The 15,785-nt window shown below is 42.5% G+C and overlaps 1 protein-coding gene and 1 non-coding gene across 5 annotated transcripts; both read right to left on the bottom strand.

Annotated features, from left to right (window-relative positions):
• Positions 1-4,760: 4,760 nt before the first annotated feature.
• LOC139578696 (histone-binding protein N1/N2-like) lies at positions 4,761-14,291 on the bottom strand. 4 transcript variants are annotated; one of them, XM_071406640.1, is made up of 15 exons: positions 14,087-14,291; positions 12,615-12,659; positions 12,333-12,446; positions 10,426-10,506; positions 9,918-10,036; positions 9,207-9,560; positions 8,817-8,860; positions 8,643-8,710; positions 8,467-8,540; positions 8,047-8,235; positions 7,417-7,586; positions 6,094-6,198; positions 5,886-5,963; positions 5,299-5,424; positions 4,761-4,961 (listed from the first exon to the last, which is right to left on the bottom strand). In XM_071406640.1, the coding sequence occupies exons 1-15, from the start codon at positions 14,143-14,145 to the stop codon at positions 4,923-4,925; spliced, it is 1,665 nt and encodes a 554-aa protein (XP_071262741.1). In that variant the 5' UTR covers positions 14,146-14,291; the 3' UTR covers positions 4,761-4,922. The 4 variants fall into 4 exon arrangements, with proteins under 4 accessions (XP_071262741.1, XP_071262744.1, XP_071262742.1 ...); XM_071406643.1 differs by lacking the exon at positions 14,087-14,291 and adding an exon at positions 13,629-13,764; XM_071406641.1 differs by lacking the exon at positions 5,299-5,424.
• On the bottom strand, positions 7,689-7,824 carry LOC139579895 (small nucleolar RNA SNORA16B/SNORA16A family). Its single transcript, XR_011675903.1, has one exon. It is a non-coding gene; the product is annotated as a small nucleolar RNA SNORA16B/SNORA16A family (small nucleolar RNA).
• Positions 14,292-15,785: the final 1,494 nt, after the last annotated feature.

Raw genomic sequence — 15,785 nt, 5'->3', positions numbered from 1 at the left:
GGTAGACCACACAAGCTCACAGAACAAGACCGCCAAGTGCTGAAGCGTGTAAAAATGTCTGTCCTCGGTTTTAATACTCACTACTGAGTTCCAAACTGCCTCTGGGAGCAACGTCAGCACAAGAACTGTTCGTCGGGAGCTTCATTAAATGGATTTCCATGGCCGAGCAGCCACACACAAGCCTAAGATCAACATGCACAAAGCCAAGCTTTGGCTGGAGTGGTGTAAAGCTCGCCGCCATTGGTCTCTGGAGTGATGAATCACCATCTGGCAGTCTGACGGACGAAAGTTTGGTGGAGGAGGAATAATGGTCTGGGGCTGTTTTTCATGGTTCAGGCAAGGCCCCTTAGTTCCAGTGAAGGGAACTTTTAATGCTGCAGCATACAATGACATTCCTGGTGGACATTCCTGCAGTCAGCATGCCAATCGCACGCTCCCTCAAAACTTGATACATCTGTGATATTGTGTTGTGACAAAACTGCACATTTTAGAGTGGCCTTTTATTGTCCTGTGCACCTGTGTTATGAACATGCTGTTTAATCAGCTTATTGATATGCCACACCTGTCAGGTGGATGGATTATCTTGGCAAAAGAGAAATGCTAACAGTGATCTAAACAAATTTCTGGTCGAAATGTTTTTTGTGCATATGGAACATTTCTGGGATCTTTTACTTCAGCTCATGAAACATGGGACCAACCCTTTACATATTGCGTTTATATATTTATTCAGTATAATTTAGCTGGAATCTAATATATTTCCACAATACACACCAACCAACCCTGCTCTGTTACTGCACGTGGGTTTCAGTGAGATTGATCCCCTGCTTTTTGGAGGACAAGGAGGTAGAGAAGGGTTGGGTATCCCCTCAGGGAGAAAGAAGCCTTTGACTGATGGGCTACAGCCAAAAGACTAGAAAGGTGAGCGAAGGTGTTTCTGTCTCTTCAGTCTACTAGTCAGACAGTATATCCGTCTATCAGGCAGGCAGTTGTGACTTTCTCTTCCCTCCCTGTTGCCTCACAGATCTGTGGGCTCAGTATTCCACTGCTGCACTTTCACAGCACGCTCCTCCATCACTCATGGCGACTTCATTTTCAGCAATGTGCCAGTACCTACTTTGAATCGCGCTTGGTTGACTGTTTCATACAGAGCTCCTTTCTCCCCCCCCCCCTCAGATTAATTTTGGTGGGCTCTCACCTGGCATGGGCATGGTTCTGATTCTGTGCTTCTACCACTGGCCAGCAGGGAGCAGTGTTTCCTGGAGTGGGATGGTCAAACAAAGAGGCTCCTCCATGGGAGCAGGAGGTACTAGGTTCGGGTCAGGTTGGGGCGCACCTAGTCAGTTGTACAACTGTATGCCTCTTGCATTTAACCCAGGGAACCTGGCCAAGAGGGGGGAGCTCCTAACAGTTTGGGGGGGGGGGGGGTCCAGTGTCCCCATGCCATGGCTCTCACTACTCTGGTAAACCTCTCTCACACATATTGCCCCAGTTAAATATTGTCTGTAAGATGGCCAACCATTCCATGCATAATATTCTAATATTTGGGTGTCTGCATCAGCTTGTTAGCCTGAGGACTGCCTGGGGAATCCCTTTGAGCCCTACAGTGATGCTGTGGCCAAACAGCACAGCTAGTAGAGATGAGGCACCCCCCCCCCCCCTCTCTAAGTGCTGCTTCCAGGTCAGCCTTCTCCACAGTTCCTTGTTTATTTCCATGGTTAATGTCACACTGAGAAGCGATCAATCTATAAATCATAACACAGAGTCTGGTAGACCATCGTTGGGGACTCTGTAGTAGTTGTTACTGTTTTGTGACAGGTGTCTGTGAATGGAGCCTTGAACCTACCAAGGCTTCACCCTGGATCTCTGCTCCCTCAGCCCCCACTACCACAGGTCCCACTTGGTGGCCTGGGCCCCAGCCTGACTGCACCCCAATTGAGACTATTTGTTTGTGGTGGGTTATTCATTTCAGGTGAAGACAAACCTATATCCTCATGTAGAAACCTCTTAAGAATTCAGCCCTTAATATCCTGTGTTTAAGTCTCTACAGGTGGTTGTCCCACCAGCACCATACAGCCATCCAACAAATCCACGCAGTCTCCCCTTCCCCACAGGACCCCAGACTCCCAGAGCAAGGAAGGGCAGAGGGACTACATCTTCACCCTCTTGGGGAGCAGTGCTGGGCAGCAGCAGCACCAGTCCTTACTGAGGGGGCAGTGCCAGACTTCCTACTACCCCTCTACCAGGGCTGGCTCTTACAGGTCAGAGAAGAGGAACGTGCAAGATGGTGAAGATCAATCTACATATGAACATTTAAAAGCTATAGCTGTGTACCTTGAATGCTGTTCTTATTGCATTAGAGAACCTACAACAAATCTGGTGTTTGTCAGAATGCATCAACTATGGCAGTAAGTTGCAGAGCCACCACATTGTTTATTTACTTTAACCACAGGATAGCAACCATATGCTTATCAGTGTTTTTCCTTGTTCCCATGACACCTCTATGGTAGGTGCAGCTCCTGACCTGTGAATCTGCATTTATGTGGGTGGCAGACCGGAACAAGGACCGGGAGATGGCACCGTTGTGAGGCGAAGATGCCAACTCCATACCCTTGACCAACACCTCTTCAAAAGTGATATGGTTAACCCCATAATATATACACATCTACAGTCAATGACAGGTTAATATTAGAGGTCGAACAATTATGATTTTTCAAAGGCGATACCGATTATTGGAGGACCAAAAAAAAAAAAAAAAAAAAAGATTAATATATATATATATATATATATATATATATATATATATAAAATAATGACAATTACAACACTGGTTGAACACTAACTTAATATAATAAATCAAAATCAATTTAGTCTCAAATAAATAATGAAACGTGTTCAATTTGGTTTAAATAATGCAAAAAAAAAGTTTGGGAGAAGTAAAAGTGCAATACGTGCCATGTAAAAAAAGCTAACGTTTAAGTTCCTTGCTCAGAACATGAGAACATATGAAAGCTGGTGGTTCCTTTTAACATGAGTCTTCAATATTCCCAGGTAAGAAGTTTTAGGTTGTAGTTATTATAGGACTATTTCTCTCTATACCATTTGTATTTCATATACAAATGGATGAATATGTATGAACTTTCCAATTTGTAAGTCGCTCTGGATAAGAGCGTCTGCTAAATGACTTAAATGTAAATGTAATATACCTTTGATTATTGATTGTTCTAATAGGTACTTTATTTAGTACTGCCAGCCTAATCTCGGGAGTTGATAGGCTAGAAGTCATAAACAGTGCAATGCTTGAAGGACAGCGAAGAACTGCTGGCAAATGCACGAAAGTGCAGTTTGAATGAATGCTTACGAACCTGCTGCTGTCTACCACCGCTCAGACTGCTCTATCAAATTAGACTTAATTATCATAACACAGAAATACGAGCCTTAGGTCATTAATATGGTCAAATCCGGAAACTATCATTTCGAAAATAAAACATTTATTATTTCAGTGAAATACAGAACTGTTCCGTATTTTATCTAACGGGTGGCATCCATAAGTCTAAATATTGCTGTTACATTGCACAACCTTCAATGGTATCTCATAATTATGTAAAATTCTGGCAAATTAATTACGGTCTTTGTTAGGAAGAAATGGTCTTCTCACAGTTCGCAACGAGCCAGGCGGCCCAAACTGCTGCATAGACCCTGACTCTGCTTGCACAGAACGCAAGAAAAGTGACACAATTTCCCTAGTTAAAATAAATTCATGTTAGCAGGCAATATTAACTAAATATGCCCGTTTAAAAAATATATACTTGTGTATTGATTTTAAGAAAGGCATTGATGTTTATGTTTAGGTACATTGGTGCAACAACAGTGCTATTCTTTTGCAAATGTGCTTGTTAAATCACCCGTTTGGCGAAGTAGGCTGTGATTCAATGACATATTAACAGGCACTGCATCGATTATATGCAATGCAGGACAAGCTAGATAAACTAGTAATATCAACCATTATGTTAAGATTTATCATAAAAAAACAATCAGTTTAATGCTAGCTAGCACCTTGGCTCCTTGCTGCACTCGCATAACTAGTAGTCAGACTGCCACGCAGTCTCCTCGTGGAGTGCAATGTAATCGGCCATAAATCGGTGTCCAAAAATGCCGATTACCGATTGTTATGAAAACTTGAAATCGGCCATTCCGATTAAAAATCGGTCAACCTCTAGTTAATATGAATCATTGGTTAACCTTTTCTTATCTACCTTACTGGAACGCAGACCAATTCTAGTTACCCATTGACTATCTGGACTGCTACAGCCCCAAGCTAGCTCGTGACAGCCCAGCTATTGGCTCGGCTAATACACACCACCACCTCAATGCAGTCTTTCAACCGGTCTCCTCACAGTACATACAGGAGTGTTTCATTTACAGCAAATTCTGAATAAAAGTGAGTTGAGCTAAAATAAATAAAATCACAGAAGCTCTGACAAAGGCCAATACGTAAGCTAAAGTGATACTGGCAAGAGCAGTGCACGAGTTTGTCTTGTGCTTTTTTAAATTAAGATCAGCAAGAACATTACTCTCTTCCCCCCAATAGGCAGTGTATCAGACCCTGGGAGAAACAGACTAAAACTGATGGGTACACCACAAATCAGTAGGCAATGTCACTTTAACACTACCCAGACAAATTAGTAACCACTTTGTACTTCAACGGGTTCAAATTATACTGCAAGCGAAATAAAAGTGGTATGAATTACAAAGACAAGTGATTCACATTTGCAAATACTCTAATGAACTTTTATTACAACAAGTATACAAAAACTAGACAAACAAATGTGAAAAATTGTCATATTTACAGAAACAAAAGTGTAAATGGGCATAAGGGCCAGGCCTGCTCTGCTGGCTGGAAGATCAGGAAGAGGAAGCTTACATCACACCGAGGATTCCACAGAGGCGGACAGCTTGCCGGGCTATACAAATAAATAACGGGGGAAAAAGTCATCCAATCTGACAGCAGAAGTAGATCAGAATGTTAAATGCCTGGACTCTGCTTTAATCCACAGATACAAACCTGCCATTCTTATCAGGTGTCCATTAACACTGTAGAGATTAATCAGTTTGAGGACTTATGCCCCCTGTATGAGTCTTGGTCAAATATGTCATAGGACTCTAGTCTGTTCAAATTTTTTAAAAGGACACTATCCAAGGTGGGGGGGGGGCGGTCCCCTTTCACATGATGCCACCAATACCAACTTCCTCTGCTGCACCTAACCCTTCTGAGAATGAGTTATAAACCTATCAACTCGCCTCCTGCGCCCCTTTCTCCTGGACTCCATTGCTGCCAGAGCCGGAATCGCCGCTGCCATTAACTGTAGTTTCCTGCTTGGTCTTTTTAGCATCAGTGTCCTTTACGGGGCTCTCCTCAGTTTTCCTCTGTTCAGGAATACAAACCAAAGTCACTTCTCAACATGACCTCCCTCACCTCTACTGCAATCTACTCTAACATTACCACACAATCACAAAAGCCAAACGTCACCGCTACACAATCACAACTATACACACACAGCCATCAGAATTCAAGCCGATCAAAACACCTACTAAACATGCATAACGCTCAACCACAAAAGGGGAGATTGGAATGGAAGGCAAAGTAGTCAAACACCATTAAAAAGAGGAGTCACCCTCGCAACTAAGAGCAAGCAAGAAATTCATGCAACATGAGCATACTAGGAATGGGGGCATGGACCAATTTGACAAAGGAGGGGTCTACTACAAGCAGAGCACAGTAATGTACAGCATGATGCATAGACCAGGGTATGAGCAGCCCCGCCACCTGTTGCCCCAGGCTGGGATTGGGTGTAGTAGCACGCGGCGGTGGTGAGGAGGGATCTCACCTTTTTCCTGACCAGGTGGGAAATGTCTGATGCAGATTTGGAGGAGGATGCGCCATCGGCTGCCGATCTGACAGGGATCTAAAACACAGGACAAGAGAATTGGTCATTAGAGCCGCTGCTTACTGAAGTTAATGACATCCAAGTCATTTGTTTGAATTAACACAAGGTTTCATTCCAGGTGAAAGAAAAAAGTACAGCCTGTAGTTACCTGACTGGTTCCGAATGCTGATGAACAGGAAGATGAAGGTCCACCGCTTTCTGCAAACGCTGATGAGGAAGAGGATGGGAATGCTGACAAAGTAGAAGCTCCAGCCTGGAAGAGATCAGACATGATCAGTAGAAGACAGTACATCCACAGATCAATGGCATAAACAAGCTGACTAAATCCTCATGTCAACTTTTCTTCTCATTAGCAATTGAGAAGTGGACTGAACTTGTTCCTTGCTTGGTGATAAACATTTAGTAGACCTGCTATATTAAGTCATTCATTAGAACACGTATCAAAACACTTTACAACAGTAAATTAACCCTCCTGCTGTGTTCCGGTCAAATTGGACCGATTTACAAGTTCTCTGAAAAATGTAGTTCATTTAATCTGATTGTCATAAGGTTCAATGACTTTGTCCACACAGGGGCATCTGAACACACAAAATACATTTTGATGATTTATTACATTTTGGGTGTTTTATTTAACTTTTATACACCTGTGGTGTTCCCGGTCAAAAATGACCGGTCATTAGAAATGAATGGGTGAGACTACAATTAGAGTATAACATTGAGTTCAGGCACATTCCCATTCATCAGATGGACACACTTCCTATTCCAGACCCCTACATGCGTGTGTGTTTGAGCACACACACACACACACAACGCACTCCCCTTCTTGGCTTCCATGGGAACCTATCCCCAATAGAATCTTTCCCACACGGGAACCACAACTGTTGGCAATCTCACAAACAATCGCAACATTATTGAAACAATATATAGAACTTTTCTCGCAGCTCTGGTATATAAAGCTTTTTTGAGGCCTTGCTCACAATTCATTCTGTGGCAGCACAATGACCAAACAATATACTGTATGTGAGGCTCTTGATCATGACACTGGTGAGGAGTCCTTGTCAAACTTTGACACAAAGTAGCCTGCGATAAATAGCAAAGGTTCATCGGAGTATTTGTTACAGTGAAAACAATCCATACACTATGCTTTCTTTAAACAAAAACGAGTTGTATGAGCTCAGGTCAATGAGGCCTAGAGGCCATAAATAGAAGTTCAAAACTCAATGTTCACAAGAACTTAAGTTGATAAAAAGACCTAACACAACATTAGGTGATAACATGTATTATTATGGATATAGAATCAGCTATAATGGGGTGGTCATTTTGGACCGGGAACACAGAATTAATTAACATGAAACGAACACAACAGGAGGGTTAAAAGGAGCATTTACTGGACAAGTTCCTGCCAGTTTCAGTCTGTTTGGTGACTAATGAACACAACCCTGAGACGAGCCAGTATCCCACAGGGACTCACCAGGGTCTGCTGTATGGCCACAGAGGCTGATCCTGCCATACTCTGGCTCTCCTTGGCATCTTCTACCTTCTCAGCGACGTCAGGCAGCAGCTGCTTCAGCTCCTCCAGCTCGGTCTTCTCTTTGGCTCCGTCTTCACCTTCCGCCTTGTCTATCACCTCCTGGAGCATGGCTAGAAACCAGAAACAAGGTCTGTAAGTGACAGGTCAGAGGTTGACAAGTCATACCTAGTGTAGTAGTGACTGCACAGGTAGCTTCGAATCAAGTGCAAAAAGTTTGTTCTTTCCCAAATTGTTGCTGATAAGCTACAAGAGATCTGAATAGCGGTAGTCTGTAAAAGATGCGTATTGCTCCTTTGTTGACCGACTCCGCTGAGAGAGTATGCCAAATTGGCTTCGATGAGGGCCGGTCAGTTCCTTAGAACTTAGGGAGAATCTCAATTGGATACTCGTCACGTCCTCTCTCCTCCTTAAAACCCATTGGAGAAGGTCAGAGAGGAGTCCCCTAGAACGCGCTCCCGCCATCCATCCTGTATGGCCAAATAGGTAATAGGGCACTAGCAACGGCTAGGTTTGAGGTTCAAATACTAAAATGCATAGATATGTGGCATGTAACATATTTATCCACCTTACCCAGGCGGCTCTCGATGACTTTGACAGAGCTGCTGTAGTGCTGGATGGCCTGGCTGTATTGGCCTGTGATGCAGTAGGTCATGCCAAGCTGGTAGTGGGTCTCGGCCACCAGGCGGCTGTGGGGGGGCAAGTGCTTCAGCTGCAGGGACAGGCAGTCCTGGAAGTCTTCCACAGCTGCAGGGTAGTTACCTAGAAGAGGGAAGGCCACGTGAATATGAAACAAACATCTGGAGTATGTGGTGCAAGGGTCTAACACCTGAGGGAGGGGGAAGGGCAAGGTGATCAGAAATGGGATGGAGTATAAAATCAACATAACTACATGTGTGTTCAGTAGGGCAAGCCGTAGCAAAACATTTTGCATAGAGCAAAAAAAAAAAGTGCAAGAAACAGCACATGGCGATCCCAGATACCAGATCATACCAGATTCTGCTCCAACTTCTCCTAGCTTCAGATAGGCCTGAGCAGCCATCAACTGGTCCTCCTTGTTCTCCTTTCTGTTTGTATAAGGAGAGGGAAACAGGTGAAACGTAGTCCATTGGAATAATGTATACCCAAAACAAAGTTTGTGATGGTAGCTTTCTACAGAGAGCGTTTACCTTTTGTAGATGACCTTGGCGACCTCCAGCATTTCCCAAGCCAGCTGCAGGTTACCCACTTCCTCCTCCTACAAGAGATGGGAAGAAGCAAACAAAAGGTTAGAAGTTTGTGTAATATTTTCATACGAAATAAGTACATTGTGACAAAGGGACATTGTTTAAAGGACAACTTACTTTGTCTTCAGCAGTGCCTTCCCCTTCATCATCGTCGTCGTCATCTAAGAGTGGAGGCCAAGAGAATACAGTAAGCCTAAGCTGCAGCAGTTCTACACTTCAGGAAAACCAATGACCAACTGTACAAAACCAGAGTATGATAGTTCACTAGGAAAGACAAGTGGAAGAGGAAGAGCTTGTGATTCCAGTAATAATGTGACAGCGGCCGTTCCCAACAGTGCAGCTTAAACTTCCATTAGCAAGAGAAGTGAGACTTCAGTTACAATCCCTTTACAGCCCCACTGCAGGTTCAACAACAATTTGTGTAACAGCCATTCTTATGGCCCTTTAGTCCCAATCCACTTGGTGCACCCGAACAGATTCCTACACAGGACATAAGTTTAACTTCACCCTCTTCCTCCATAGTCTCCTCTTCATTCCCATTCTGCTCTTCAGAAGCCTTCATAGCTTCCTCTTGCCCAGCTTCCTTATCTTTTCTAGCTTCATCTTCAGGAGCAAAAAGAGTCTCCTCCACCCCATCCACAGGAGGCTTAGACTTCTCATCACGCCCGTTCTTGGCAGGAGACTTGGCAGCGCCCTCTTCCTTTGCTTCCGTTTCCATGGTTTCTTTCTTCCCCTCTGCCACTGCCTCAGATTCACTTTTCCCTTCCTCCTTTGGCTCAGCTTTGCCATCCTCCCCATTACTTGTTTTGTTCTCTGCCATCGCATCATAAACCTGCATTCGAAGCTCGTCCCTTGTTTTGTCTACACCAGAGATACATGGGGCATGAAAACTTAAGTTATATTGTTCTCCCCCAAAAGAGTACATGTCAAAATAAATTCTCAATCTGTGACCATAGCATGAACTAGCTTTTTTCCTCGCTGAACAGAGCTGACTGGGATGAATGTGTCATTCCCTCTTCCCCTGTCAGATAAGCCCATTGACAGGGGGCATGTCTTCAACATGATATCAAGAAATGACACCTACTACTAATGCCAATGAATAAAATAAACAATTGTTAGTTTTTTCTCCAGCAAAAGTCAATTGTCCTAGCTAGCTAGGAGTTAAGTGTCAAGCAGCCATAAACAGTGATGGTCAGGTTAAGATGGGCTACTACTTACCTTCCAAGTTGTCAGCGCTCTCAAACTTTGAGTTGTCCGGCGTCTCTCCCTCTCCTTCCTCCTCAGAGGACTCCTCAGGGACTCCCTCAAGAGCATTACCAAGGACAGTGTTCTCCACCCTGAAACACCACACTGCCATTTAATTCAAATATTCAAAACTCAGAGCTTGGTGCTGGCAAGGAGCAGGCTTGTAGGTTTGATTCCCACATGGTCTACAATTATTATTATTTATTTTTTTAATTTAACCTTTAACTAGGTAAGTCAATTAATTAAAAACAAATTCTTATTTACAATGACGGCCTACACCGGCCAAACCCGGACATAGCCCATGTATACTGAATACACAAGTCACTCATTCTCAACAGTTCTTCCAGTCCTTTTGGATAAAAGTCTGTTAAATGACCATACCATTATAAAAGCAATTATTCTAAAGTTTAACTGCAACCTGAACAGGTACAGAATGTGTCAAAAAAGACCCATACAGTAACAGTATCATACTTCCACTTACCTGGCAAGCTCCAGTAGAGACTTCCCACACAGGAAGAAGGCCTCTCCACACTCATCTGCAGTGTCCCCATACCGCGCAGCCCTGACAGACAAGAGATGTCAGATTAGCAGTACTGGTAGAGGTCAGGTAAAGAATAAATGAAATGCTCCTTGTAACATTAGAAATCCACAATCAATACAATACATAACCCTCATAGCATGACAAATCCACAGTCAATCCGAGCATGGACGTCACCAGGACCTGGCTTTCGAGGGCATTAGCCCCGAATAATTTTGGGTCAGGCCCAAATCTTTAGCGCTGCTGCAATGGTGTAAATAAATTGTAGTCAACTGAATGTGCCACTTAGTTCATAGAGCTGTGGTTACATGAAACTCCCGAAGTCATCCAACCATTATAATCAGGGATGTAGTGCTGCCGGTGCACAGTGGAGCGATGCTTCGCCACGTCTCAGAATGGAGCCGTGTCTCGCAAGATCACTTCATGATGAATTAGTATCCTACATAACAAACCGAATACAATAGCGTGATCAGGCTACTGTTATACCAAAATCACCATGTAATTATTATGACAATTTAGGATGATTGTGCTGAAATGTTGCATTTCTTCCCCATCATGATGTGGCTGTGATTAACTCCATCTGCTCTAAAAAGTGGATTAGTTCAGCTGGTTAGCCACCCTTACATCATTCAAGAAGATCGGAATGCATATTCCCATTGTTGGATTTGGGGTAAACTTTGAACATTGAGATATCAAAGACATGACAGATCAGACGCATAGTGTATAAGGAGCGAAAGAGACTGGGTTTTATGTCAGAAGGTAATGGGTCTCTGTAGAAAGACAGATGGCTTTGAAATGTGTTGGGTGGACAGGAGGAGGTCCCAGGATTGCTATAGGGGAAGCGGATGGACATTTCAGTCAGTTAGCCTACTGATGCAAATACACATTTGTACACTTACCATAAGCTATTCAAGTCATTTGATATGTTTGCATTGTTCAAAAAGGCCTACATCGTTTCAATAACAATATAACTGAAACCACTATTGGCTTCATTGACTTACTGAATTAATTCTCATAATTGTAGGCTAGGCTACTTGCTGATAGATTATTTTAACAGTAGGCCTACCTACACAATAACCTCATATGGGGTTAATGACCACAATCGATTTAATTAATAAGTGTTGATTAACTTATTTGGCCTTAATTCAAAACATGGAAGAAAACAGTGTTGCAGAAAGGGGTGCTGGAAGTGCTGGAGATAAATTGAAATACATTTGCAAAATTATAAAATTAGGCTACTCCTGTCTATTAAATCATTGAAAATACTACACCAGCATAAGAGACACTGAGGATCAATAGCTTATTTTTTTTAATTGCTGTAGATTGTGTTGTCACATTATGAGCACATAGGCCTAGTCTACAGTCAGGAATCCCGCAATTAGGCAGCCTGCGTGGGAAATATAAAACAGCTGATTGACAGCCACAACTCAATGAACAGCAGGCAGTGGCTAGAAGCTGTTTGGCAATATTTCAAAATACAATTGTGGGAAAAATCTGTTTGAACAGGTGAGTGCCACTGGAAAGTTGGTGGACTATAATTTCCTCCTCATATTATAGGCCTAACATCAGTGTATCCACTATTTTCATTGGCCCATGCTATTGGCTACATTTAAGGCATGGGTCATTTATTGATTTCAGTATGCAAAAGTCAGGAGGAGCTTGTCATTTTGATAATTTGCATGGTATAAAAACAAAATATATATTGTAAAATGACAGATTGCAGGAAATTATTTTAGAAAAGGCCATTTTTTCCTCAGACCCACAAACCCCTGGTCTTCAGGACTGGCCTACGAATGTTATGAAACTCGAGTGACTGCCCTGGATCCAAGCCATTTGTTCTCAGTACTCACAGCATGCCACAAGCCTCCTGGAACACATGGACTGCAGAAACGACATCTCCCATCACCAGGTGCCTGTTCCCAGCGCCGATCAGCTTCTTTGCCTCCGCCATCACATCGACAGAGCTGTGGTACAGACAAGACAGCCACAATACATACGTTGTACTTCACTCAAACAAACCTATTGCATGATAAAATCACTGTGGAGTTGAGACTAAAAACGGTACAAGAGGAACCCAGTCATAAAATCTGTATAAATTCAAACCAACAAAATCAAAAAGTGCAGTTCCTCACCTGTCTGCTGCCATAGCACTTGATGACCCAGGCTTTTCATCCATGCTGAAACAGTGACACGTGCAGTCAATTAGACTCAAGACTACAAAATATTGTCTGGTCAAGTACGTTTAAGCAAATGTACATTAGTGTGAACGCTAAATAGTTTAGCAGAGGCCACGAGGTTAGGGTTAAACCTTTCCCGGTGCAGGAGGGGTTAAAATGTCCTTCGAGCAACGTAACTTTATTATTTTACAGTCAGCAGACACCCCGCCCCCCGGTAATTTCAGTATGCCAGTGACTATTATTCTACCCTGTTTCGAACGGAAGTGTTGCTTCTAGGAGGTAGGAGCAATCCAGGTAACGTTAGTGTTCGGGGAAGAAGAAAAAAAACACGTTTTGCAAGTTGACACAGGCATATTTGAATTGAACTGGTGAGCTGGATAGCTAAAAAAAATAATAATAAAAAAAAAAAAAAAAAAAGTGGCGTTCGTTGTTCAGCTATAGAAAGCTTTGGGAAATGTTCCTCGTTAGCATCATAGCTATGTCACGCCAGCATGCACGTGCATTTCTTGAGTACCAGGCAGTAGGCGAATTGCTTCATGCTTTACTAGTTAGTTCACTGGCCAATTAGCTAACAATTTCGGGCTAACTAGTTAGCTCTAACTTGGCGAAGAAAATAAACATTAGCTAGCAAGTGCAACAGAGCGTCGCGTCCAATTCGAGGTAGCTAGCTAATAATAGTTAGCTAGAGGATAGTGTAACGCAGTTAACGACAATTAGCTAGCTAAGGTTAACCACCCACGAATAGCATCAATTGGGCTAACTAAGGGTGTGTTCGTAAATTCAATCTGGAGTGCGCTGTGGGCGTTCGTAAATTCAGAACATTGTCAGATTGTCCGTTCGTAAAATTCACAGCGTTTCGTTATTGGAGCGCACACTGGACGCTCTAGCCGAGGAGTAGGGGTTGATCCGAGCTTTTCTGACCTCAACGGCAGTCAAGCTAACGTTGACTCACTGACCGTCTTTACTCACCCTAGCAGAGCTGGTTCCATGTTATCTAGAGTGTTGGCGACTAACTGTGTTGCTGGCAGCAATTTAATTACGCTTTGACGACTTTTTCTGACACCGGGTATATTCAACGGGTGTTGAGCGTTCGTAAATTCATCAGTTATTCGGCGCTCTGTCTGGCACTTACGAGACTGTTCCGAAATTGGAGTATAGCTAGAGCAAATTTACGAACGCAACTTAAGTAGCTGGTTGGGTGTTGGAGCGGAACTTATTGTTAGCTTGCTATATATTGCATTATTGAATGGGAACATGAACAAGTTTCGGCTAACTAGCTAGTACACAACGGCTTAAAGACACTGGTGATTAGCTAGATACTGCAGGTAGTTATCAAAACAAGTGAGCTAGCTTCTAGCTAACACACCAGAGGGATAGGCGAGACGTAGGCGAATGCACACAAACAAATGTCCTACAAAATGTCTCACCTTCCTGAGCTTGAAGCAACTGCTGTTTCCTCTGTCATGTTACGTGACTGACTCAGCATACAACGTAGTGTAAACTGTGTAGCTAACTAAATTAACAGATTCTCCAGGAAAATGTTAGGTTCTTTATTTCACTGACACTATTCTTTGTTGGCGCGTTTGCTGTCAACGTGCACACTTCCGCTGAACTTTCAACTTGATTAAACGCGGGAGAAAATATTAAAGGGAAAGTAACATGATACAATTTTTTAATTTTTTAGTTAACCAGGCAAGTCAGTTAAGAACACATTCTTATTTACAATGACTTTCTATGAACAGTGGGTTAACTGCCTTGTTCAGGGGCATAACGACAGATTTTTACCTTGTAAACTCGGGCATTCGATCTAGCAACCTTTCGTTTTACTGGCCCAATGCTCTATCCACTAGGCTACCTGCGAATGTAACGTTCTTAAATTATCTGAAAGAATGCCGTTCAACTGGTAATTTAAAAAAATAGAAATCAATCCATTGCATGTAGAGGACTTTGTTTAAAAAGGGTGAATTTCTTCCCCTGTATGGGACTTTTACAGGGCTATGTGAAGGATATGTCATACATTGTAAATTATTATAATCCATCCGCGGTATCATGTTGCACAGACGATGAGCATTAAGGATACGTAAGTATTCCTGAGGCCTCTAACCGTTTCCCCCGGAGAGTGGTGGTGTAGGTTATGGGGTCAGACTTTGTAACAGTATTGCTTCCGTCCCTCTCCTCGCTTGAACCAGGGACCCTCTAAACACATCGAAAAGTCACCCTCGAAGCATCGTTACCCATCGCTCCAGAAAAGACGCGGCCCTTGCAGAGTAGGGAAACACCTTTTTTTATTATTGTTATTATTTAAATCAATACAGGAAGTACCTGTGGGAACACAAGTATATATGAATAATAGACAATGGACAATTGGGCTATGGGGTACAATATCACATTACACAAGGACCTTAAGGGACATACATACACTTATAATTCTAACAGCTTTTTTGTTCGTAGAGTATTTAATTGTCTTAAAATATAGTTCAATTTTTTTTGTAAGGTAAGAAAATTTGTTTTTTGTTTGTAAATTTACATTTGTGAATATGAAATTTGGCCAAAAGAATAATGAAATTAATTACATCAAAATGTTTCATTGTATTTCTATCATAGGTCAAGATTCCAAACAGTACATCTCTCCACAATAGTGTAAGATCTTCATAAATGTGTTCAATTATACATCTACTGATGTCTTGCCACAGTTTTCTTACATGAATACAATGCCAAAAAAGATGCAACACTGTTTCTGGGTGGACATTACAAAAGGAGCAATTTGAGTTGATGTTTTCCTTAAACTTCTTCATATAGTGGTTGGCAGGATAATATTTATGAATACTTTTAAAGGAAACTTCCTTAATTTTGTTAACAAGTAGGTATGTGTGTGGCAACATCCAAACTTTTTCCCAACAGATATTATCAATAAATCCATTCCAATAAGGCATGATATAAGGTATAGATACAACATCCTGCTGAAACAAGGTTCGTATTGCTCTGTTGTTGAATGGACCAAAAGAGAAACAAATCTTTCCTACTGATGAGTCAACAGGGTCAATGGAAGGTAGGCTCTGAGGGTCTGGTCTTGACACGTTTCTGAATAATAAAGCAACACCTGAGGGAATGGCATCTAAAACAATT

The sequence above is a fragment of the Salvelinus alpinus genome, chromosome 6 (assembly GCF_045679555.1).
Source record: "Salvelinus alpinus chromosome 6, SLU_Salpinus.1, whole genome shotgun sequence".
NCBI classification, from domain to species: domain Eukaryota; kingdom Metazoa; phylum Chordata; class Actinopteri; order Salmoniformes; family Salmonidae; genus Salvelinus; species Salvelinus alpinus.
Note: the sequence above shows the minus strand (reverse complement) of the source record. Positions and strands in the feature narration are given on the sequence as shown.

Excerpts from the sequence above, each read along its gene's own strand:
- LOC139578696 (XM_071406640.1), bottom strand. The coding sequence starts at position 14,145 with ATGCTGAGTCAGTCACGTAACATGACAGAGGAAACAGCAGTTGCTTCA. Across the intron at positions 9,561-9,917 it reads GAGCGCTGACAACTTGGAAG|ACAAAACAAGGGACGAGCTT; the intron begins GTAAGTAGTAGC and ends TCTCTGGTGTAG. Across the intron at positions 4,962-5,298 it reads AGGAGAAAGGGGCGCAGGAG|CCCGGCAAGCTGTCCGCCTC; the intron begins GCGAGTTGATAG and ends TTATTTGTATAG.